The sequence below is a fragment of the Cygnus atratus genome, chromosome Z, assembly GCF_013377495.2.
Source record: "Cygnus atratus isolate AKBS03 ecotype Queensland, Australia chromosome Z, CAtr_DNAZoo_HiC_assembly, whole genome shotgun sequence".
NCBI classification, from domain to species: Eukaryota; Metazoa; Chordata; class Aves; order Anseriformes; family Anatidae; genus Cygnus; species Cygnus atratus.
Window position 1 is genome coordinate 29,948,175 of NC_066396.1, and position 27,408 is coordinate 29,975,582.

Sequence of the window (27,408 nt, forward strand, 5' to 3'; positions counted from 1 at the left end):
TATATTTAAAGAAAACTCATTTCATCATCAGCATTTGCAGATGAGCATGTTTTCTTGATCTGGGTCTCACCCTGTACAGCACTAATGGCGTCTGAAAAAGAGCAACAGTGCTAGGTTCCTTGCTGCTCACTGAAAAACTCATAGTATACTTGCAAAACTGATTGACTCAAGTAATATTTCTTTGGAAAGTTTTCACCATCACTTTGGTCAGCTAAAGTAGATTAATTTTTGATTTTTTTTTTTACTACTGTTTTAGCCAGTTGCAAAGCAACAAATTTAAAAAGCTGGTTTTAAAGCTGAAGCTCCTATAAGCTATAGGTTGAGATCCACTGCTAAGTAGACAGAAATATATGAATCCATAATCTAGCTCGGACCTCTACAAAAGAGGCCTTTTTTTTCCTTATAAATTGAGGAAAAAAAGTTGTCTACCACTACAATAGGATTATAAAACAATAGGTAGTCACCCACTGTTTAGGGCAGTAAGCTGCAACAACCAAAGTGACAAAAAGCCTTGAAAAAAAAAGGCCACAGATACTACTTACTGTCTCATAATAGTTTATCCTATCGCTGAGAGCTGAAGACTGTTGAAAGATTCTAGTGGTTAATGAGATGAACGTTAGCTAACAGTGACTGGCAAAAATAACGCCAATGCTTGAACTCGTAACAGGAAGGGAAGGAACATGTATTGACCTTCTGGTTTTGTGCTGCTGTATTTGTATACTATTAATTACCTACATTTTCATGAGTGAAGTTAAAGTGCAGAAAACGCTAAAGATGGGTTATTTAAACTAGGAATAGATACCAATGGATACTCTCTCATCCATACCTGGCACGCAACTCTTGATCACGTAAAGAGAAAGTTGGGCACGTAACATGAATATAACGCAAATACCTATGTGGAAATGCAATCCAAGAACAGGTAAGAAGAGCTAAGATTTTTTGTTTATAGACATACCAAATCAAAGGAAGACAAAAAAAAAGCAAAGGAAAATTAAACACTAAGAAAAGGAAAATTCAACCCCAGCATTGTTGTAGCAAACAGATCTGTAGCCAAAGTCAGGCAGCAAACAAAAACAGCAGAAGGTGAAAGTGACAGATCAAAGTTCAGTACTAAAAAGCTACTTTTTAGTCTGCAGAACAGAGACCGTAAATCCACTGCATATCTACACACCTTAAATTTTTTCTTCCAAGCATCTTGCTCATATGACTGTAAGGTAGCTCTGAAAGAAAGATGCAACCTGAAAGCTTACTGAGTTCTTTACGTACCATGTACCATCTGAAATTAGTAACACCAAGAAGAGGTTTTATAAAAACCCAGAACTGAAAGTTGAAGCTAAATGACAAAGTTCTCCGATATTGATCAATTATCAGAACAAAACACACACACACACACACAGAAAACCAACATCCCCAAACAAAACATGCATGGACAACTAAAACACTTAAATCCATTCATACCTATTGGCTTTGAAGCTTCATTTATTACTAGGTAATTAACTTAAAAAGCCATTTGAACCTATTGGTATTTGTCCCAGAGTTTCAGACCAGACTGACAGAATTATTCCTTTCTAGGCTAACTACTACAAACCTTCAGGACTATTTTTGAGTTCAAAATAAAAGCCCTGGTTAAGCAATTTCATATGCTCTAACCACACAGTTTTGTGATATAATTTAGGGCTACTGATATTCCATGGTTTGTTTTTTTTTGTTTTTTTTTTTTTTTTTTTTTAACAGCCATCCTTCACTAATGCTGCATATCAGATTCTAAGATGGGTCATCCTGCCAACTCCTTCCAGATCATTATCAAGCACCAAATTAGGCTCCATGCCCAAGGGAAAAGGGAAAAAAAAAAGTTACTGAACAACATTACAACACATCCAGCACTCTTCAGCAGCTCTGTCCTGTATGCTACAATTAGGTCTGTACAGACTTGTTAGATCTTGTCTATTTGATTAGCGTTTTCCAGCAGGCTTACAACCCAACCTAAATTGAACAGACATTAAAAGAGGTATTGCTAATACAGAACAGCTCCACCTAGTTCAGTCGTCTGTTCTGTTATGTATCGCGCCTGAAACTCTTCTGTTCATTGCACTTATCCCAACATTTTTTCTCCAAATCCATACTTTTACTTGACATGCAATCTGAAGGCACCGTGACACATTCTAATGCTGCATTAGATTGCACAGTCACAACAGACACAGGCCTCCTTTGCAAACACATGCTTAAATAGATAAGCAACTTATTTCTGAAGCCCTTTTCCCTGTAGACACATAACAGAGAATGATGTATGTTAATAAATAATGTAACACACTATTAAAGGCATCAAAATTAGGGGAGAACCAGAATTAACATAAAGCAAAGCAGCTTAGAAAAGGCTGTGCATGTAAACTATCTCAGATTAATATAGGTGAATTCCAGTCAACTAACTGCTTATTGCCCCACTCAGAATAAAACCTTTTTCTATTCCTATGCCCTGCTATCCTTAAAATCACCACCTGCTTTCTTTGTGTTTATTTCACGGAGTAAGACATGCAGTTCTTTGTATGAGAATTAAGAAACCACAGCAGCAGCAGCAGGCTAATCTGCTTTTATTGAATGGGGAAACAGACACACAGACAGCAAAATTTTCTCCTGTGTTTTTCTGCCTGTGATCAACAACATGAAGTTTGTTCTCAACTACCAGTTTTGAAAAGTATTTGCAACTCTGCTACCAATTCCTCCTCCAAAACGTATCTTGTTTCAAGGAAAACTTTTCTGTCCAAGCAACTAGGGCCAGAGTCCTCAGCTCAGATGATTTTTTACATTCCTTGGCCATGCACATATTCCACATAGCTCTAACTCTAGATGTTTCCAGCATCACTTAGGAATACTTCCACTCAAAACAAAAAAACATTAGCACAAGAAATAAAGACAACTCAAATATGTCTTTAACAATCATGCTTACCATCAAGTTTTACTGATTAAGGTTCGCTTTTATTTATAAATCCAGAGATTTACAACAAATTAGACATCCCTCATAATTAAATTATTTAATAAAGGTTAAATCCTGAGTTAGCAACAGTTATTGCTTCATGGAAGTTCCAGAAATTGTTAACAGGCATTTTGACATTTTTGGCTCTCAGTATGACTTCTTCACACAGCACTTTTTTAAAAGCTATAAATCAGATGCAAAATAAAATAAAAATCAAATCAGGGGAAGACAGTAAATATCAGTGCACCTCTAGTTAACCAGCTGTGCATTGGCTACAGCACAACACACAACATTTGTTGAGATTCAAGACACTTAACAGTTCTGAAGCTTTTTTTTTCCCAAAACATTAATAGCACAAGTTTTTTTTAAAATATGAATGCATAGTATACAGACTGTACTTTCAAATCAGATACAATCAAGCGAGTAATGATCAATTCACGTTAATGTAGGATGACACTGGTTTTAAGATACCAATGTCCAGTTCAGTGTAAATACAGTAATTAAACCTCTGCCCCTACTCCATGAATCAGTCAACAATCTTTGCAAATGGACCTTGCAATAAACATAACTGTTTCTTGCCACTTACCTACACAACTACAGGCCAATCTGAAGGGACGATACCTGAATGGGCAACTGGTCTGCTATCTATCACAGCTCACACAAATTAAAGTGTCACAAATTTCTTCCATATGCCCTGTAAGCTTCGCAGTACTAGCATGTTTCTACTTGAAATGATGATGCATGCACAAAATCTGCTTTGCATGCTATTTGGCAATGCTCATGAGGCAAAACATGAATCCGTATAATTCACAGCACGGTGTTGATGTCACAATATTTTATATTTAGTTTGGAAAAAAAAATATAAAGTTTCTTCAATTGCACAGAGCTCTTTGAATTTCAGAAACTAGCATCAATTATTACAGTGCACTGAAAAAAAAACACTGTAGGGTGTAAAGGGAAAAAAAACAACAACAGGTAAGTGGCTTCAGAATTCAAAGCTTGTTAAAACTGGAAGATACTCTAGATCACTTAGACATTTATAAACTCATCCTGTGGAAATAAAAACAAGAAAAGCAACCCAGAGATATTACACATTCTTTTAAAGATGACCGTTGCTATTATTCCTCATGGAAAGCAAACCATATTTGAAAGAAACAGGTATATGTATCAGCAAAGTGCAATACTGTCACGTTAGTAAAAGTCTCTCCAAAGGAGATACCAAAAGTTCGCTAATTCTAATAAATTAGAAGATAACTTGAAATTTAGATTGGATTAATTATAAGACATCCACTCAAAGGAGTGGTTTCTTGGCAGTCTCACATGCAAGAGCAAGTCATATACTTGTATGCTGATACTAAACGATCCTAAAAGAACACCTGCACAAGGAGACAGGTCAAACTTACCCACCCAAGTTTCAACACCAAAAAGACAGGCAAAAGGTAGGAACCAAATTTTTAAAATAAATGTATTAACTTTTCCAATTAATGTGGATAAATAATTACCACATTCCAGAATATGGGCTTTTCTGCATCGTACATTTGCAACCTTTACAGGCATCAGAGCTTTCAGTGACTTCATCCAGTGACAGAAGTAATGTTTAGGACTTTGCTGCCTCTTCCCCCCATCACATAAACAACCACCTGTAAGTCTGAAGGCCTTACTTTAATAGGACGGATAGGACTGGCACATGATACTACCCATACAGAAGGGTATTTCAGTCAGAAGGGACCTGTAAAGACCATTGAGTCCAACTGCCTGACCATGCTAATCAGAAGTTAAAACATATTATTAAGGGCATTACCCAAATGTCTCTTGAACGTTGACAAAAATGAAGCATCGCCCATCTTTCTAGGAAGCCTGTTGCAGGGTTCGACCACGCTCACAAGAAAGAAATTTTTCCTAATGTCCAGTCTGAACCTCCCCTGAGTGGACGAAGGGTGTGTGTGAAGTACAGTTATATGTTATGTTACATCAAAATAATTTAATGAGGCCCTTTCATTACAATTGCCATTGTATTATGTTAATGTTACTTCCTAAAATGCAGTTTTCATGTTCAGAAACACACTAGTCAAACTGCCATTTCAGTGGAAGAACCAGCTCAATTGTATTTATATTGACAGGGTATCACCTTTTCCCCCAAGACAGCTGTAGCCTTTAAATAGCCAAACTGCCAAAGAAACACCATTTTCAGCCAACGTATTTTAAATTACTGTGAAAGTCTATGCTATCTTGTTAGGATGTTTGCTATGACAGCATCCTACGTTGGAGAGATCACCCTATCAGCATTGCATTACTGTTCACATTAAAATACAAAAAGGTCGTAAGTGCAGGACCAACCAGAAGAAAACGTCCAGTTTGGAAATCTCTCCAGTAAGGCATAGAGTTGAGGTGATTTTTGATCTTCCCCAAAAAAATAGTGTGCTGCTATGGCAAGGGAGACTATTCCATCAGAATGCTTTTCTGAGGCCTGCAAGTGAGAAAGGGCAACATGGTATTTATGACTGCTTATGGAGTTTAAAACGTAAATCCAGTCCAGATGTACTTTTCCGCAGACTTATTATCTATGCAACAAACTACATCCCACAGGTTATTGTTCTGTAAGTTAAAGCATTTCCTATCTTCCTATCATGATACTGTGTCAGTATCATGACAAGTTAAATTTAAATAGAAATTGCAACTATGTATTTATATCGCAGGGCCTATGACATGTTAAACTTGCATGTTCTAAATTTAACATTTGTATTTATATGTTTTGCTAACAAATCAAGACATGGACACTAACATGGTATTTTTACTGATCTTTCTACTGTTTACCGTTAGAATGAAAAGCCTTTTATGCCTAGGCTTTGTTCTTATCGATCTTGCAAAACTTGTTATGCTGTAGATTCCTGTCTGCCTTTACCAGGTACCCTCATAAGGATTATTTGGTTATGTGTTTATAATGTATGATCTAGGAAGGAACAACAAATTTTCAGAACTTCCACCGGTTCTGGCAATATTTCCTCAAAATTAAACCTATAATAAGCCTCATTGTTAAAACCATGATAGTAACTCACAGATCTGCAAAAAAAAAAATCTTCACTGGCAATTTAACAGTGGGAACGAGGGATCATAAATCCCACTGGAATAGGAATGCTGGAAGCCTTGCTTCCAAACAGAAGTAAAGTACAGAAGACAAAATTTTTATGATTTTCTTCAGCATCAAGACAGGTAACTTTCCCACCAAGGACTCCCTGTAATTTCCCCCTAACAAAGTATACGACATGGAAACTGTTTACAACAGGAAAAAGATCTGTGAAATAACAGCAATAAAGACAAAACTTCAAGAACTATGAGTTAAAATGAGAGAAATCCAAGCTTAAGGCCTAAGCCTGTGTAAACAAGGAAAACGTTCTCCTTTTGACTTAATGGCAAGTTAGAAGACAAAGCATCAAAATATGTGTGAGCTGATACATAAAGTAGAGGGACAAATTAGAAGACCAAGGGGTCACCACATTTCCAACAGCAGCATACTTACTGTAAGCTCTATCCAGAAGTTCCATGGTGTAGCGTGCAGCCCATGGGAGTAAAATACAAAGTAGTCTCCTCCTACGCTAGCAACTGGCGTTCCATCTCCAAGAGACCAGGTGGACAGAGCTGACCCTTCGTGTGGCCGAATATACAGTGACATGTGACTTGGACCTGTAGAAAGGGAAATGTATCAAGATGTATGAACAGCTGAAAGGGGAAAAAACGTTTGCCCTGCTTCCTTTCATTCCAATAACATATTTCCCTAAATAGTAACACGTAACCTATGTATTACTACCCATATCTTCCAAAACAAGATAGAGCTATACTGTCTTCTCTAGAGAAGCTTCAATTATTTCTAAGTAGTGAGACCAACTAGATGATGATGTAACGAATGGACAGAGGTATAAAATGAACCTTAAGAAGGGACTTGCTAAAAATGATCAAAGCTTACTTAAAATAGACAAGATATCAGTCCCCCAAATAACTACTGCAACACAACACCCACAGCTTCCAGTGTGTTATGAAACTGAATTAATTCATGCCAATCACACAAAGCTCACCATCTTAGGAATGGCACTGTAACCTGCAGTACTGGAGTTAAAACCTGATCTATTATGGGCATAAAAATAAATCACAAAATAGAAGCTTCAGTCGCTCACCAGATACTTCAAAGCTTAACCTCACAGAGTTCCAGGGCATTAGCTCTTTGGCCAGAACTTTGAAGTGAACGGGACTTCTTGGAAAAATTTCTGGAGCAGGAAGATACCAGTTTTTCCTGTTTAAATAAATAAATAAGATTATAACTTTATCTCAATGCAACAATCAGAGGTACTAAAATACGAGAAGAATAAGTTTTTGTATAGCTTAGCTGACTGCATTGTTAATAAATAAAATACTCAAAAGCTATTTATGGTAGCAAAAAGCAGTTAAAAATTAACAGCTTGCAGCCAGTCAAATATTTAAAGGACACAGTAACAGAACAAGTCACCGGTGTTCTTATCCGTTACCTTGATCTGCCTTACTTTACAAAACAATAACTAAAAAAATAACTAAGAAGAAGTAAAAAATATAAAACTCTACATTTCTGTTCACAAGACTACTGAAGTATGAGAATTAGGCATGGCAGCTAGCTTTCTTCTGGGGAAACTAGCTACTCTAGATTTCCTCTGTTATCAGCTGGGGTGAGGTGGAAGGAAGAAGGGAAAAAAAACACATGTACTCCTAAAGGGCACCTCATAGTAGAAGCTCCCCCTCGCTTTTTTCTCCACTGGTGCCAACATCTGTTTTCCCACACATAAACATCTAAAAGTCCTCCAGCACACCCAGCAATCTCTCAGATTGTGGCAGATGACACTATACCTACACAGAAGTTCAAGCATCTGCTGAATGGGAAGGATAATTTACTTTTAGGCCAATATTAGCCTTATTTTAGTCCCTTATGAAAGTAAGATTGCATAAACTGCATAACCAATGGGCTTTCTAGCAAATGCTCAAATTAAGCAGTGTTCACACCAACCGGAACATGAAATGCACTGGTAGTATCCAAGGCAGGCCACAAAAAGGAGCCCACTCCTCACACGGAGTTCTAATGGTGTCATTGATTTCAGGTACATGGGGAGTTATGTGAGATATTCCATTATAATCAAATCCATTAATCCATATACCAGAGTCACTTTTAACCAGGTTTCCATCTAGATCGTGAAATCTTCTGCTCGTGTGCTGGAAGTAGAAGTAGAAAAAGAAGATGCACAGAAAGATGCTAAGGAACCTCTACTCCTGTGCAGTTTGCAAGTCAGACATAATTCTGAAATATCCACCATATCAACCCTTGATGTCTAATGCATTTTCAGTATGCACTCAACATAAATGTAAGCATTTATGAATACAATTACACAGATTAAACAGAACACCATAAAAACATATAAATTGAAAAGATGGCTGTGCCTGTAAATATTTAGATATCTCCCATTGCATTCACTTCTGCAATGATGGCTGCTCATACTTAAATACACCTAAATACACTCGTACTTAAATACACCTAAAAATACCTATTCTTCTGAGAAAACTAAACACACAAATTAAACACGGGGAACAACAGCAATTCTTTCAAATCCAGGAAAAAATGTTAGAATTTAAATCAAGCAAGCAATGGAGAATTGACTACTTAAGGGCTTAAGTTTTTTAAAAAACAGTAACAACGAGCAAGAAACAAAACAAAGAAAACCAAACAACCAAAGAACCCTCCTGCATGCAGCACAGAGTCAATTAGATATGCAAGACTATTCTTACCTGGAGAAAGACTCGCTTAGGCTTTGGGTTAGCCATATCAGAACTGTAAGGAAAGAAGATTCCACTGCAAACGAGAATCAGAGTGACTACAAACACAGCAGTTGAACTTACTAGCGTCATTTTTGTACTTTTGACAAGGTAAATGAAGTTAATCTAGAGAACAAAGAGACAGTCCAGTTATAAAACTACAAGACTGAGAAACGAAAGACACTTATGTGTAACTCTAAAATTCACTTATGAAATTGAAGATATATTACAAATGCTACATGACACAGGAAAACTTCACAATCTCAATATTTAAAACCAAAAGGAAAAAAGAGTGACTACTTTCCAAAACTTTCAAAAAATTAATTTTTAAAAAACATCTGCCAAAAAAAGTCCTAAAAACTCTGCAGCAAGGGCAGCATAAAAAAAAAATCACAATTTTTTCTTCTTTGGAAATGTAGTACATTTTTTGTTCAGCCACATACCACACTTCATCTAAAATGGATACCTGTTCAAACGCCATCATCAATTTTTTGTATTTTACAGCAATTATTACTACATCACTACTGAGCAGATAAATTTTTGTAATCCCTGCTTTAATTACTTCTCTCTAACATAAAACATGGGATCCTTCACATTTCCTAGAATTTCCTTTTATTAACACTTGAGATATTGTACAATACCATTAATTTCAAACAGCAGTATGGAAAAAACTTTTTTTCAACTCTAGAGAAAGATTAGAAGTTTTAAACAACATTTAAAAATTCTACTTACAAAATAAGATGACAGAATCATAGTGATGGCCACAATAAATCCTGCCAACACTACATCTGGTGGAATTTCTGAACCACTTCGTCCCATGATAGGGGTAAACATTTCAAATATAGTCCAACTAAGATACATCATATATAGATAGGGAACAAACATTCCCAGCATGTACATGACAACAAACTTAATTGTGGCACCTACAAGACATAAAACACATAGCATTAATAATATATCCAAACACTGCTGCAAGGCCCAATGTACAATACTGGTCCTGACCCCTGAGATGGACAGGGAAAAAGGACCCCATTTTACATAGCCGATGCCAATATAATTCTTCCAAAACCACTGCGAAACTACTCTTACGTTACAAGAGAAATTAACAGGTTTTCTGCTCCAAACGCTGCAATTACCTCCCCCCACAAACTCATACCTTTTTGTCTGAATTCCTTATGGATCATCAGTTTAGTGAGTAATGGAAATGCCACCCACAATGTACAAATGAATGCTGAACAAAGGCCCATCTGAGTAATCATAGCCAATGCTATAGTCCAAATCAGCAATGAGGCATCAAAAAACACATCTCCCAGGTTCAGGTCATTCATATTCTGTAACAAAAAGGGGAATCAATTATTGCTGAGCAGAAATATTTTGTGTATCACGTTTCATAAGAACACACAAAAATTCCGATTTCTTGTATGTAGTTGTTTGGCGTGGACAAAGCAATTTTAAGACTTACCATCTCATGATTCTCCCTGCCATTTAGAGTTACTCATGACAGTTTTCATTTGCAGGTGTTTTCCTTTCCTTAACCATCTGCTCTGACTTAACTTGAAAAAGAGATTACATGGCATGGGATGGACAGAGTAGGAGTGGAGTACAAATTACAATACCAAGAAGATGGCAGGCTAATGTTTCAGGTACATATGCAGTAAGGTCTTTTTATAAAAAGCACTGGTATTTGTGAAGCATATCAACAAGTTATGTACTACTTATGTGTGAAAAGAATTACATATACCTCCTGAAATTCTAAACTGCTTTTGAATAGCAGCTGTTAATATACTACTTCTTAAGCAAGTACTGTTATTACTGGATAAATACTACACTGGTGCTTTTTTAAGTCACACCACAGCCGTCACTTCAGAATTCTGCTCTTTTAACACATTATTTGTTTTGAAGAGGACATGCATGGTTGAGTTAATACCAGATATGTTTTAGAAAAAAAAAAACAACCACTAACCCTTAAAAATGTGTTTTTATTTGTTTTTTTTTTTTTTTTTTTTTTTTAGTTAAATGTAGTGTTGCACTGTTTGCAGTACAAGATTTTTAATCGTGAATGCTGTTAGCAGCAAGAAGGACTGCCTCCCTGAACAGCTGTAACAGCTATCAGAAAGCACTTAGTTGAGTTTTGGGATGTGAAAAAAGTTGGGCAGTAGGGATAAGAAACTTTTGGGTTACCAAACATATTTCAAAACAAAAAGCTATTACGTCACAAATTCTTGAGCCAGTAACAGAAGACACGCTGCTTCATCAACACCTAGGCATTGCCTGTAATAGCCAAGTAACAGGTTAGCTTCCAAAATTTTTATGCAACACTTCTTAGGGACAATGTAAATTACTGAGGCAGCATAAAGTGTGGAATACTGCAAGTTATAGCGTGCCAAGAAAATTGAGAGATGAAAATTGAGAGTATCTAGTCATCTGATCTGTTCTTCAGACAACCAGCAGGTAAGAACTAGATACAGCACCTGAAACAACTGAATGATTAGGTAAAGTAAGCTCCCCTGTCAGTATGAACCTCTATTCCAAAAGACTAGAATAAGGTAATGTCCCATCTATTTTATGTTTCATCTTTTCAATAAAAAGTCACTAGCATTATTATTTTTAAGTATTCATACACAATATCCCCTCCACAAAACAAACAAACAAACAACTTCCAGATGAGGAAATGATGGATACACTCAGAATGTACACCAGTCAAGCAAAATATCAGTAAGTTTTTAAACTTAAGTACTTGGATGAAGTTGAATTTGACTGACAACTTAGGTTTCCTGAATTCCACCACCGTAGGCTTGAACAAACGGCTGAGAAGGATAAGTAATAGTAAGCTGAATGACTAAATACCATCATGTCTAAAACCTGTAAACCTAAAACAGGCTCAAGCAGTTGACTTCCACCTTTTAAGAGCACCATCTGACAGATACCTCAAGGCACAACAGAAATACAAAACAATTTAACTATCATCTAGGCATTTGGGATTATTATGAACTATAATTATGACATTAGTACACAAGTTACATTGTGTTCGTTAGTCCACACAGAAGAATTCTGCACAAAAAAAATAGATATGCAGTAATTATGACAAATGTGAGCAATGAAAAGGTAACATAACAAAACCTAAATCAAACTTTGTAGGGGCCTAAAGGACCTTTATCTACGGCAGAAAAGAATGTGGAACATAAAAGAGTTCTCTTTCAGGTCCAGTTGTGGTCAAAACAAGTAACAAATATCAGAATAAATCATACAGAATAAGCATAGATGGCAAGCTGAAAACTCAAATTTTTACATAAGCTTCATTTAGAAAGCTGTACACAGCACAAATTATTGCATTACAAGAGGGTATTACAGAATGAGAGATTCTGATGACTGTAAGAAAAAAGCTTTCACATGAACAATCTGAAAAAATTTTGCTTAGAAGGCAATGAATACTAATGGCCTTACCAAACAAACATGCATAATAACAGGGTAGAATACAACACAGAGCAGGTATCCCAGGTTTCATGATAAAAATTTACATGGTACATTAGATGAAATAAAGAACAAAAATATTCAAACATTCATTAAAAGTACCAAAATAAACAAAGTGAGGGACGTTCAGTTATACATGTATATTCAGAAACAAGCATCTGTTCAGATTCAAAGAACTGATGTAGATTCTGTAAGTATCAAGAACATTGGAAGATATCAAAAAACTCAATTATCCAGCTGTTACTTTGATCTCTTATCAATGAAGCGATAGTAGAAAGGGAGGGTGCAAAGAGGGAAAGAAACAATACCTTACATTGTCTTCTACAAAGCTCGTCTGTCACCCTCAGCCCCAAAAAGTAATTGCTACAAATCATTACCAAGGCCAAAGACTTAAATCAAGGGGCTGTTAACTCTCATTTAACACAGCAGTAATCTTTATGTTTAAATGAGATTAAACACTACACTCACCACCCCTCAAAACTCGCAATGAAGTTAGGCTTACCTTGTAGTAAAACTTCTTGGCTAGAGTATGCACAAGGATGAGTTTAGCTACAGCTGCAGTGCCATACAGAAACACAGAAACATAGAAATGGGTATACCAAGAAAGAGACCGTCCAATGAGAGAGATGAACACTGCCACAATAAGCACAGTTACTAGTGTGGAGATCCAACTTAGTAGTATTAAGCCAAATGCAGTAAAGAATTTCTTCAGGTTATTAATAGCTGTGAAGAAGAAAAAAAAAGTTTAATTCAACAGTCATATCTATTCTTCTGCATATTATCATCACTATTAAAACCACCCTCTGTATAATGGCTGTAATGACCAAATGAAGTCTGGATGAGAAGTGCACTCTGCAGATTTCTTTACAGAATGGTCTTTGTATCACTTAGACTAGTTTTCTGGGAATTAATCCTGTACTGAGGAATACTGAAAAGGACTTACAAGGGGAGTAGGCTATTTCCTAGGTTATGATATTCCTGATAATAAAAATTTGTCTAAGGAATCAGTGAAGAGACTACAATCTAGAAAGTCTCAACAAATGTCAGAGTTGCTTTTCTTGTAACTTTTTCGTACTCTAAAAATGTTTTCTGGATTTTTTAATTTTATTTTAAGGTATGTTCCTATGCTTCAAATGAAAATGTGTAACTAGAGGATTTAAGTTTTTACACCCTTTATTAAGTATTGATACAATTTTTCCTGTTTGTTTTGTTATTTGCTCCTGCCTATGGCCAGGAGTTCAAGAACCACGTTTCTGAAGCCCTACCCGTATTAATAGAAAAAAGAGTTTATACAGATGGTAGGTAAACTTTTTTTTTTCCATATTCAAATCTTTAAAAGATTTAGTTTAAATCTCCATGAAAGGATAAAAGACATAGTTGTAATTCATAAATGCTAGACATCTAGGCCTGTCATTCCATTATCATAAATATTCTCAACAGAATTTTAATCTCTTAAAAAACAAGTAATTCCTGCACACCTAAAATTTATTCCTTAAGTTTATCAAATCAGACAACTATCACAGAAGGTTATGGTTGGAACGGACCTATGGAGATCATTTGCCATTATCCCCTGAGTACTTCTTGATCTAGTAATTGTTATTAAATAATAATGTGATTGATTTCTTAAAAACAAAAACAAAACAAAACACTAGACTTACCTCTGGTTTTGGGCTGTAATACTTTTTTGCTTAAGTAAAGAAAAGCAATTGCTGCTATTATGTAGTTCATGATGGTGCCAACACGAGCAGGATAAGCCAGGACAAATAAGCCAAGTACATCAAAAAATACAACATTTCCATGTCTATACTCAAAAGATTTAGCCAGCTTATCTGATGTTGCTAGGTATTTTAGGACAGCTAGAATATTGTCACCTATTAAAAAAGCAGATACACAACATAACTATACCAGGGTTGATGAATTAGCACATAGCATTCTTCTACGTACTTAAAAACAAAATTGTATTGAAATATCCTTAACATGAAAAATGAACATGCAACTGATTATTCTGAATATCTACTTGATCGTAAGCACTGCACAGCATTTTCATGAGGTAATCTACACAGCTGTCCCTAAAGTAAGTATACTTGGAAAGCTTCATATATTTAAATACTGCATCAATGAAGGGAGAAAGCGTATCTTCAGAATCAGAGAATCATAAAATGGTTTGGAATGGAAAGGACCTTAGGAATTATCTCATTCCAACCCCCCACCATGGGCAGGGACACCTCCCACCAGACCAGGTTGCTTAAAGCCCCATCCAACCTGGCCTTGAACACTTCCGGAGATGGGGCATCCACAGCTTCTCTGGCCAACCTGGTCCAGTGCCTCACCACCCTCACAGTAAACAATTTCTTCTTAATATCTAATCTAAATCTTCCCTCTTTTAATGGTTTAAAACCATTAATCCTTGTACAGTCACTACATTCCCTGACAAAGAGTCCCTCCCCAGCTTTCCTGTATGCCCCTTTTAGGTACTGGAAGGCCACTGTAAGGTCTCCCTCGAGCCTTCTCTTCTCCAGGCTGAACAACCCCAGCTCCCTCAACCTGTCTTCACAGGAGAGGTGCTCCAGCCCTCTGATCATCTTCATGGCCCTCCTCTGGGCTTGTTCTAATACATCCATGTCCTCCTTGTGCTGGGGGCCTCAGAGCTGAATGCAGGACTCCAGGTGGGGTGCCACAAGAGCAGAACAGAGGGGGAGAATCGCCTCCCTCGACCTGCTGGCCATGCTTCTTTTGATGCAGCCCAGCATACGGTTGGATTTCTGGGCTGCCAGTGCACATGGCTGGCTCATGTTGAGCTTCTCAGCAACCAACACCCCAGGCCCTTCTCCTCAGGGATGCTCTCAATTCATCCTCTGCCCAACCTGTATTTGTGTTTAGAGTTACCCCAGCCCAGATGCGGGCCCTTGCACTTGGCCTTGTTGAACCTCATGAGGTTCGCACAGGCCCACCTCTCAGGCCTGTCCAGGTCCCTCTGGGTCGCATCCCTTCCCTCCAGTGTGTCAACTGCACAACACAGCTTGGTGTCTTCGGTAAACTTGCTGAGGGTGTACTTGGTCCCACTGTCCGTGTCACCAACAAAGATGTTAACCAGCGCCAGTCCCAGTACTGACCCCTGAGGAGCACCACTTGTCACTGATCTCCACCTGGGCACTGAGCCATTGACCACAACTCAGTGTGACCACCCAGCCAACTCCTTACCCACCAATTGGTCCATCCATAAAAACCATGTTTGTCCAATACAGAAACAAGGGTATTATGTGGGACAGTGACCAGTGCTTTGCACAAGTCCAGGTAGATGATGTCAGTTGCTCTTCCCCTATCCACCAGTGCTGTAACCCTATTGGAGAAGGCCACCAGATTTATCAGGCACAATCTGCCCTTAGTGAAGCTATGTTGGCTGTCAACAGTCACATCCTTGTTTACTACATGCCACAGCATATTTTTTTGAAGAAGGATCATCTCCATGATCTTGCCAGGTAAAGAGGTGAGACTGACTGGCCTGTAGTTCCCCATGTGTTCCTTTTTTCCCTTTTTAAAAATAGGGGTTATGTTTCCCCTCTTCCAGTCAGTGGGAACTTCACCAGAATGCCATGACTTCTCAAGTATGATGGATAGCGGCTTAGCAACTACATCAGACAGTTCCCTCAGGACACATGGATGCACCTCATCAGGTCCCATGGACTTGTGCACCTTCAGGTTCCTTAGATGGTCTTGAACCTGATCTCCTACAGCAGGTGGTTCATCATTCTTACAGTCCCTGCCTTTGCCTTCTGGGGCCCAAGGCTATGTGTCTTCACTCTTGCCAGTGAAGACTGAGCCAAAAAAGTCATTGAGTACCTCAGCCTTCTCCTTATCCCGGGTAACCAGGTCTCCCTTTTCCTTCCAGAGAGGGCCCATGATTTCCCTAGTCTTCCTTTTATCAGCGATGTACCTATAGAAGCCTTTGTTGTTGCCCTTGATGTCCCTGGACAAATTTAATTCCAAAAGGGCTTTGGCTTTCCTATCTTGACCGCTGGCTGCTCGGACAATGTCTCTTTCAGCCCATAAGCAGTAGACTTCAGGCCTCACCAGGAGAGGAGTTTAATTTTCTGTTTACCTTCTTCCTCTTGTCCCTGCCCCCAGTAGCTGACTCCATGTTCCATTATGAATTACCTGCCTTCCCTTCCCTTGATGACAGTAATGTAAGTAAACAAGGAAGTTGTTTTCTTTTGTACAGGTACAAACCACCTTTCTGTGTCTCATAATACAGCCCAAACCACATGTTTGTTTTTTTTTTGTTTTGTCTTTTTTTTTTTTAAGCTGTGAAATATTTACCAAGAAATGGTCTACCTAACCACTACGAGCAGTAAAATCAGCTTTCCAACAGGAATTTTGAGGAAAGTGTTATTTTTTGTCTTACAGCTGTGTTGGTGCAAACATTTAAAGCTCTTACTGATGCTGGACCACTAAGTGGACTTCTATTAGCTTAAAGAAGACAGTGGTCAAAAACCTGGAGCTGCTTAGGATTGTGTTAGTTTTTCTAAGAAAGTAAAAGTCTTACTGTAATTTTCTTTACTGAAATCTGTGAAATAACCTGTTACACATCCAATCTGTTAGTAGAAAATGAATGTTATTTGCCAACAATCCAGTCAGCATACTGCCATGTTAGGTCAATTGTGTCAATTGAGACTTATTCTGAAGGAGAAATCTCTAAATAGCATAGAGATCAACTTGCCAGTACTTAACCACAAGCCTCTCATGACGAACATTAATCAATAAGGGGAATTACCAAGAGAAAAGAAATGTCAAATGCTGAACAAGCAGGTATCAATGAATGTAAATTACTCAAATGGCTAGATTATAACCTTAATTAGATTCCACAATTACTCTCAAATCAACATCATTGGATGGTGATAAAGTTTACTTTTCAGAGCTCCTCAAACATATTCCCTATGTATTTTAAGGGCATGAGTTCAGTTAACATTGTTCTTACCAAGATGGTCAAGCAGTTCTTAACATTATAAATTTATTGATGGTAGCCATACATCAAAATGAAGACAAAACTATGTAGTCCTTCTTTAAGACTTAGTAGCTATTACTGAATTCTTGAAAGTAACAAGCGAGTCATTGAAATAAGTAAGTTATTGAAATCTTAGAAATACCAACCTGCTCTCTGAATGGAATCTGTTAAAATTCTGTCTGATGTGTCATATTTTGTATGATAAATATAGCCATTTTCAATAAAAGCCAGATCTATTCCTACAGAAAGAGGAAAAGCATGAGAAATTATGTAAGCCTAAAAACACAAAGCAAATGTGAAAGCCTCAGATAAATTTCACGTAAATACTGGTCTACTTTGTAACACATGTACTTTCCTCAGAAATGAACAAAACAGTCTGCCTTATGGAAGCAAGACTAACCAGAATTCCACCTGCTTCTAAAAAGAGGCAAATTAAAAATGTGTCCTTACTAATTTATTGATTACATGACATCTGTACACAAATTTATGTCTCTTTACTGGAGAAACACATGGAAATTCTTAGTCATGTCAGCTTCAGAAGAAACAACATGTTTGTTTTCCAAATATTTACTATTAAAACATCAGTAGGGATCCACTGTGAAAACCAATAAAAAGCGGTACTGTGGAACACTTTCTCAAAATGCCAGGTCTATTCTTTTTACTATGGATTTGTAAACAGCTTTTCAGATAGCCAGTCCGAAAGCTCTACAGATGCCCAAATAATTTGTAAAGATAAAAAAGTATATATATATTCAGCACATCCAAAGCGTGCACACGCTCAGTTGCATATGCAAAAAACTCCTGTCAGCAATCTGACTCCTCAAGATTTTGCAGAGGTTTAACAAATCACACCTCAGTTCTGCCAGTGGATAAAGTGGAACAAATTACTTTTCTAGCTCAATTATTTTTATGAGTTTAGAAAAAGACGAGGTTAGTGAGAATTCATTTACCATTTATGATCCAGGTACAATTCCAAACAAGTAACAGAGCTGATTTTCTACAATTTGTTATCTTATTTTCAGGCTACAAATGTACTTCAGAACAGTTTAGAATAAGTTTTTCTCTGAGAACCAGTTCAGAAAGATCACTTTTCTTGGAAGTAACTCCAATGGCAACTCATGCCAGATAGTGAGGAACAGACATTTACTTTCTTTTTGAATTACGTTTGTTCAGGTATCATTTTGTGTTCCACATTTTTTCCACTGGCAATTCTCTGCAGAATGGATAAGACTCTATAAACCACACCGCAAAACCAAAACAACTTTCCTTCACTGTCTTGTGCTTAATTATCCCCTGGCCTTCCACTCCCTCCTTCCCCCCCAAATAATGAAAATGCATTACTTACTAAGTCACTGTCTTAAACAAGCTGCTTTTGGTTTATTCATTAGATTTTTTTCATTAGTTATTTAATTCCTGCAAGCAAGTTATTAGCACCATTACTAAAGTGTTTAAAAACAAAGTATTTAAGTGTACTGCTATTTCCTGGAGCATTTCCCTAATTTTTAGACTAATTTTCTACCATGTAGTTTCTTTCTGGAAAACAGCAGTCTCCAGAAACATTCTTAAAAACTACATGACACAGGAAAGCTGAAGGCTATTGCCTTAGGAAAAAGACAGGAAAATTTGCTCCCAGACTACAACCCAAACCAAATTTGAGGACCTTCACATAGTGAACAACAGAACAGTAGTGAACAACAGAACAGTCTACTTGTTATATACTTAGATAAATGGACATGCCTTATGATAACATACCTGGAACATTACCAAAGTCCCTGTAGATCCGGAAGTCTGTATCTGCTGGGATAATACCACTCTGAAAGATCTCCTGTGCCACTACAGAGGCAAAAGGATGTTTGGCTGCAAATACATATGCCTGTACCAACCAAGGATTTTCAGGTCCTAACAAAAGATGAGCAGAAAGCTCAGAACAATTATTTTTTGAACTTCAATTAAGATAACTTTATTGTAACAACAACAACAAAAAAATACATAGGAACTCACTAGAGTTGTAATGCTGTTGCCCCACAAGGTGTACTAAGTTCATTTGTGTCAGTTGAAGCACTCGCATACTTGAGATAATTAGTCACACTTTGAGGGGAAAAACATTAATGCCTTGAGTGTTCAGTGGCAAGGTAGATACACCATCTACCGAAGACCAAGCAGAAACCACAGCCTTTAGCAGAATTTCCAGTTTATCATCAAAATTGGATGATAAATCCAATTAAACACAACATTCTTTATCACAGATAAAAATTCTTTACTGAACAGTCTCTCCATCAAAGCATTCAATGCAAGTAAAAAATTAAGCAGCCACAGTAGTAGAAGGAAGTCTGCAGTCCAACTAGGATGGAGCAGAAGTCTAACAGCAGTGTATGTGATAAGTTTTGCTGCTCTCCAAGCAGCAAATGGAGTTCTATTGCCAACATCTCTCTGCAAAGATTTTGGAAGAGCTGTGTGAAAATTAAAAAAAAAAAGCATATGAAAGTATGAGTATGTAAGAGATAAGAGATAAAGAAATGTTTTTTCCTTATTACCTTGATGTAGGAGAGAAATACAACTTCCTTAGTTCTGTTCTACACAGGTTTCCCATCTACAAGGGAACTTCTGCTGCAGTGCTTTATCCTACATGCATGTAAAGATGCAGAGCAACTTACTTGCTACAGAGAGTTGATAAAGAGGCATAGCAGTTCTATCTTTTGTTTGAGAGCGACTTTCAATAGTCTTTCAAGTCTACGTTGCTCATGATCAAATTATACCAGTGTAGAAACTGGACACAATACGTGCTCCTACCTGTTTGAAAAACAAGTTCTTTTCCTCCTACACCTGCTGCCTCCAGGTTAATAAAAGCTCTAATTGACTTGGCCCACTCATGTTGTGTAATGAAGCCGTGACTAGCCTTGACGAGAAACAAAGAAAATACAGGTCAAGTCTTTTCCACACCAACCTAAGAGTTATTTTCCATCATGTATGATTATAAATCAAGGTTAGACAAGGCAGCCAGATCACTCACAACACAAACAAAACAGAACATCAAAGTATTCTAATTAAATTAGCATAGAAAACAGTCTTAATCTATTTTTCCCTTTTATAGCAAATATATTTTTCTCAGAATGTTAACACTGGCATTTAACTAATATAGCAACAGATTAAATAAGTGCCATACCTGCAGTTACTCTTTCTTTTGACAGAGTCTTAATTCACAGCTTTGACACACATTTTATAATTCTGGTATACTCTTACCTGCAAAATATTTTCTTCTGCTCCATTAAACAGGAATATGACAGCATGCTGCAAGGGTTCTGATGATTTTGAGAGAGTGTAAAGTATTTCAAGCATCACTGAGCAGCTAACAGCATCATCACTGGCACCTAAAAACAACCAGCAGAACAGCATGGTTTACAACAAATGCACAGAATTGCAACTAACACCTGAGGAGAAAAAAAAACAAACTTTGTGTCCTCTCAATCATTTAATCTAACCATGGCATGATTACGTCAAACTTTAGTATATTTTCTGCTACAGCTTGTACCTGGTGTTTATGCTAGGTAGAAGCAATGTGGAAAGAAAACTAATGTTCAAAAGATGAACAAGTGATGTACAGGGTATCAAATTCAGTACTACTCTTCACAAAACTAGGCTAAGTGCTAAACAGAAAAATAGATAATGATCACTTTGCTTAAGATCAATATGAATAAACAAGGACATAACTTTCACTTACAGCATACTCCAATTACACAAATTGAACATTCCCACACTACTCACACTAAGGAATTCTACGCTGCTACAATGCAGTTCAGTAACTGGACAAATCCTCCAAGTAACGTAAGGACAAGACCACAAATTAAAGCATACATCAGAATTCACACCTTTAAAACATTCTTAAAGTGAAAGTATACATTGCAATGCAGTAGTTTCATGATCGGATGCTGTCTGCCACCTTTCTGGTTTCTTTGTAGAAAGACCTTTTTTGCTTTGACATCAATGGTTTGTTCACATTCCTCATCCAACACTACCCTAGACTTGCACCCAATTCCTCACACCTCCCCCAACACATCGCTCACCAGTTTTTCATCTTGATTAAGTACCCATCTTTTAGCCTAGGTCTCCCTTGGCCCATTTCCCTCAGTCTGGTGCAAGCCATAGCATATCCCTACCCCACTCCAATCAATCAAACTTGGGAGCAAACAGAGAACTTTAACATCATTCCTGTTGGCCTGGGCTGCATAGATAACACCAGTTTGCACTGAGATGATGACTACGGTTTGTTCAGCATTATTTGCCACAGTACGTCTCAGCATGATATTAGGAAGGCTCATTAGCTGCTGAAACTGTTTAAGGTATATATAAAAATGTAGCTTTTCTGGAGCTCATAACCTGGAAAAAGACATGTTTGCCCCTTCCAAAAAAGGAGTGAGTATTCCTGATATAAACACAAACCTCAGTCAAAATTTCAGCCTTAGTCTATTGTATATATGTACTTTAGAATAAACAAACACATATACAAAGAAAATGTTTCCAATACACTGTTCTTTAATCTAGTTCTCAGAATACTTCATTCTGCCAAAGGCTTTCCAAAAAGGTCCAAAAAAATGTCGGATTTAAAACCCTCATTATATTACTCCCAAAGTTAATCTGTAGCCTACTCTTAGCCTCATCAAGTTCTTTTTTATCTAACTGGTACTGTGATGAGAACTCAACAAGGAAGTGATAAGCCTTGCTGAAAAGTAATCACTTGTCTACCTTACTGTGAAGCTAGGAAAAGTAAAAGACTTATTGGTTTCAAAATACACACACACGCTTACATCAGATTGAAGCAGCTACATAGTCATACTTAAAACAGATTTTATGGCAAATATCAGTAATATAAAAAAAACATGCCATTAGCTACATCTATACCAATACTTGCAAGGGTGTTTCCACCTCCAAGTTTATTAGAGAAGAATCAAATAGTACTAATTTCCATTTAGATGGCCTATCAGAACAAGAGAAAAGTGTTAGGAGCTTACAGTCTACATGTTTCCTTCACAGGCTTTTTTCCTCACCTGCTTCTTCAGCTAAAAAGAGACAAAAGCTTTCTAACATTGAAGCTCAGATAGTTTACTGAGCTATCTTTACTCCTTTTTTTTGTTTGTTGTTTAAACTGTTTCCCTAATACTGCACTGTGCTGTACTATTAGCAAAAGTGAAAAGTAGTTGCCTTGCTTGCCAAGAAACAAGTACACAGGAACATCAGTGGCAACAAAGACAATTTAAATGTCTGAATACCAAAATACTTGGTAACACTTTAAAACAATTGAGGGATAAGTTTGTGAATACTAATGCCCAAACTAATGTAAGGGTGTGAATACTAACACCCAAAGGAAACAAAAAAATTTATACAGACTTGATATCTATTCCATCAGCACACAATTGGGCTCATTGGCCATTAATCATGCCAGGAAAGCACATCCATAAGCATCAACATCAGATTATCTATTTCTATCTGATTTGTCATGTATACTACTCATTGAAGTTCAATGAGTCATACTGACTCTGGTTAAACTACACATATTCAGTAATTTAAAAAAAAAAGCTGTAAGCAAAGAACTTATAGAAATACAGGAGAATAGAAAACAAAATAGAAATAGAAAACAAAAGGTTATTGCTTATACTATATAAAAGTTTTACTGAAGGAAAATGAAAGAGCATTTCCTCACTGCTGTGGTAAAGGGCTGCTTTTGGTTGAGGGCAAGCACACAGGTTGTTTTCTATCTCCTCCACATATTCTGTACAACCCAATACTATATAAATCACTAATATTCTGGCATTTCTGTGCAAGACTGGTGAAATATTTCATTGCCTGAATGAAAATAATTGACGGATACATAACCCTGTGCAACAATCCAAAGAAACAGACTTGCCACTTATACAAGGCATCAATCTGAAAACTGTTTTCATTCATCATTACATTACACTTGTGAAGTATTCTTTAAGTCTAGGCAGTCATATTTAGACCGTAAGTGCAGTAATTACCACCAATGCAGTTCCTAAATCACAGTGAATGTGTAACAACCACACAGTTGTTACACTTAATTAGAACTCCATCTTGCCTAAACATGACCGGAGGAGAAAGAGAAGTCCTGTATACTACTTGTTAACAGAAAAAAGGCACAAAGAGTATAGCAAATATTTCTCTAACACTCAACTCACTAATTCTCACGTTTTCTCATTAATAGTGATTACTTTTGTGTGCTAAAGACCAGAAAGTTTGTCTTCCAAAATAAAAATACAGTGCAGGCTGTAAATGAAAAATCATAAATAAAAACAGCACTGTCAGTTACTGAAACCTATACATATTTTTCAGCTACAATAATTGACATATATCTGTGGCTATGAGTTACAACAGTTTTTGTGTGGTTTCCAGTTCCATACCTTCCTGGCAATGGTAAACCATTATTTACTAATTACTTATTTACTAAGCTGCTTACACCCATGTTGCAATAATTATTTAACATGATTAGATTTATAAAAATGCAGTAGGACAAGAATGAGAAAACACACAACAGTGAAAGTAGCAGTGAGAAACATACATATCAACTTAACTTTTGACCACTGCAATGATTTTTTAGTCAGAAGCTTTGAATGCAGAAAATGTATAGCATAAGGGTACAAAAATAAAAATTTGAGATAAGTGTGATACCAGCTGACACAGGAAAAAGGAGAATAAAATAGATTGGTTAGTGGGGGTGGGAACAGTCCTCAGTGTGAAGCATCCTACTAAAGGAAAGCCAGGTTTAATCAGTACAGAAGTATGGAAAGACCTGAACAACAGGCAGCAGGAGCACAGGCCTAGGAAATGAACTACAAAAAAAGGTAGATTTAACCTAACTTCCTAGAAATCCAAACATAACATCTGCAATTTGCAGCCTACCAGAAAACAAGAGTTAAAACCTAAAACATGCTGACTTAACAGGACCAACCTGCCATTCTAAATACTGAATTTTACTGAAATCAAGCACAGAGTAATTGACACACAGAGTGTCCTGGCACGTGGCTATAATAGCACTTGGTATAAGACAACACTGAGCCAAGCTCAGTGGCTCACATAACACAGAGGAATGGAAAAGGAGCATGTGGACCTACCTGGGGTATTTGGTACAGAATCAAAGTGACAATTGGATAAGACTGCATGCTCAGCTCCGTTTCGGGGTTCCAGCTTCACTACCACATTGGTTATGTTTGCATAGTAACTAGTAAAGCCTCCTAAAAAGTCAATGCTGAAGGAGCCTGTCGGCCTCTGTATGTCTACAGATATCTTGTGAACATCTGTGCTTTCAGTTTCTATTGCCCTAATTTGTTCTAGGAGGTAGTTAACTGCAAGAACTTCATTCTCTGGACTTCCAACAGTTCTGGGCCCAATCGCTGTTATGTTGTCAAGATATCCCCTGTAAGAGAGAAATTACATATTCAGAGCCAACACATTTGATACTTAGTGCACAACTTACCTAAAACTTTAAACATTTTTGTACATCTCCAAGGCTCACAACAAGCAGAAAGGGCTAAAGATGCTAATTACGCCCAACTACGTCTCCACAGCATGGACTCACACAGAAACAAGAACCCCTGGCCCGGTCCCTGGGGGTGTCCCGGCCGGTACCTGGCGCGGTGCGCGCTGAAGTGCGGGTGCCCGCCGCGCTGCGGGCGGCTCAGCAGGTGCCGGTGCGCGACGTGCGCCAGGCCCCGCAGCGCCAGCAGGTACAGCAGCACCAGCGCCGCCGCCCGCCGCTCCGACAGCGCCTGCGGCCGCCGCCGCGACCCGTCCCGAGTCTTCCCCGGCGGGGCGGCGGCGCCGTCGCCGCCGGCCTCTCGCGGCGGTGCCGGAGGGCGCCGGTCGCGATCGCGGTCGCGGTCCCGGTCGCGATCGCGCTCCCCGCCGGCCGCACGCAGCCGCCGCACCGCCGCCGCCGCGCTCCGCTCCATGGCCCCGCGCGCTCGCTGCGGTACGGGAGAGGCCGAGGGTCAAAAAGCGCGGGGACACCCCAACGCCCGCCCCGACCCGCGCCGGGGGAAGGCGGCCGGGGCACGGAGCCACGGGCGCGGCCACGGGGCGGGCGGGCCGGGAGGGACTCACGTGGGGGGCGGAGCACGCGGCGCCCACCCTCCGCGGGGAGGAGCGGAGGTTCCCGGGAGGTGCTGGGCCTTTGGGGCCGTTATGTAGGCAGCGGGCGGAGCTCGCCGCGTTCCTCGCCCCGGCACCGGCTTCTGAGGTGGTGGTGTCGTTCCCGTAGCGGTGGGGCCGGCTGTCCCAGGCGGGGGTGGAGGCGGAGCTGTGGAAGTCTTGCCGTTAAAAGCATTAAAAAAAAAAAAAAACAATAAAAACATTAAACCAATAAAATCAGTGAGAAGAATAAAAACACTAAGAACAATAAAAACATTAAGAACAGCGACAGTAAAACTGGGACGGGATGGGAGGCTCGGTCACCACACACGCGGGCTCGGTCCCCTCACGAACCGGTGAGGGGAGGCGCCACAAAGCCTTGCTGGCGTCGCTTTGTCTCTCAGTGTGTTACTAACTAACTGCATGCTGTGGCCGTGGCACTGCACTGCTCGGAGCCCGAGGTGAAATGACACGGTCTTCTGTCAGGTTTTCCGTGAAACGCCGGGGGATGAGCACCTGTGGGGAGCGGTCCGCCGTGCCCCGCTCCGAGCGGTGAAACAGCGGGCGGATGGCTGGTTTTTTCAGTCATAACCTCGTAGCCCCTCACCTGGCTGGCACTAAAGGGAAAGATGTGTCTCTTGTGCTGTGTGGTGCGCTCAGGAAGCAGAGCACAACTCTGTTTGGGTGTACAGATAAACTCTGAACATTGCTGTCTTCTGCGCTGCCTCCGCGCTGCTGCGGGGAGGGAGCTTCCTGGCAGTAGTGATACCCTTCGGAACAAAAAAAAAAAAAAAAAAAACTAAAGAAGTGGTGCATTAAAATGTGATGACTATGCTCTTTGCTGTCTTCAGGTGCTTTTGTAAATTTCCATATTCTGGTTTACTGAGCTTTCTCCTTCTCTTCATTGCAAATTTATCAAGGACAAGGCTGTTGCTTACAACCCTAGATTATGTTACTACATTTGAGACCCAGTAATATAGTTCCGGGCCAAGAGGTTTGATTTCTGTTGTGTTCAGTTTTTTTGTTCAGTTTTTCTTCCTGCTCCATTTTTTTCACTTATCTGTGATACCTCTTTCTTCACAACTAGATGTGATCAGGAAAAACACACGCCCAAACTTGGCTCTCAGAAGATTTTACACTAGAAACAGCTCTACTCTGAAAAGTTCCAATGTAAATGTTTTCTCAAGCACGCAAGTGCGTAATCAGTCCAGGGAAATGCTTGCAACACAAATATTCAAGCTGCCCTTTGAAAATGTCATCTTAATAACCTGCATGATGATAAGATATTAATATAAAGAAAAAGATGTGATGTTAAAGAAAGATGTGGCCAGGTATTCAGTGTAGATCTGCATTTCTCATTTGAAATTCTTAAGTAAGTCCTAAATCTGTTCAGAGAAATCAGACAGGGAATTAAGTATGCACTTTCATCTTGTATTTTCATTTCATGTAAAATACCATCAGTGCCAAAGCACAGGGGGCCACCAGTCCTGAAAAACTCACCTAGGCAGCTTTATGCACGGACTGTTCCTCTCCAGGAACAACTGTTGCTGAATCTCAATTTGACTGTGTTAGAACAGGCTCTGCATTCTTGATTTCAGGGGTAATGCACACTGTGAGAAAACAGCAGCTAAGCATTATTCATTTATTTTGTTTCTATGTATATTTCAGGATTAGAGCTGTAAAAGAAGTTCATCCTTTCCCCAGTGGTCATTTTTTCTTTCATTGTTTGGGCAACATCTGGATATTGAGAACCCTCAGTTAAGAAGCAGACCGGACTCTACCGACTTTGGTGACAGTCACACTCCCCAGATACATAACATTTTTTAATGCTCCGTCAATGCAAAATTCAAAAGTAATTTTCTCATTTAGATTGGAAAGTCTTCTGATAGTTGGAGTAGTGATGGCCCTTTTATGATCTGTTCTGAGCACAGCATTTGGGAGGGCAGTGTGCAATGTGAATTAAGCTGGAAGTATAGTGCATACACGTTTTGACATGAATGAA

At 38.6% G+C, this 27,408-nt stretch overlaps 1 protein-coding gene across 1 annotated transcript; it reads right to left on the reverse strand.

Annotated features, from left to right (window-relative positions):
* Nucleotides 1-1,736: 1,736 nt before the first annotated feature.
* Nucleotides 1,737-25,228, reverse strand: ERMP1 (endoplasmic reticulum metallopeptidase 1). Its single transcript, XM_035567667.2, has 15 exons — nt 24,906-25,228; nt 24,392-24,693; nt 20,511-20,638; nt 20,061-20,166; nt 19,023-19,169; nt 17,417-17,509; nt 13,927-14,139; nt 12,771-12,991; nt 9,954-10,128; nt 9,530-9,720; nt 8,771-8,923; nt 7,998-8,200; nt 7,141-7,256; nt 6,489-6,652; nt 1,737-5,438 (listed from the first exon to the last, which is right to left on the reverse strand). The coding sequence occupies exons 1-15, from the start codon at nt 25,226-25,228 to the stop codon at nt 5,274-5,276; spliced, it is 2,700 nt and encodes an 899-aa protein (XP_035423560.1). The 3' UTR covers nt 1,737-5,273.
* Nucleotides 25,229-27,408: the final 2,180 nt, after the last annotated feature.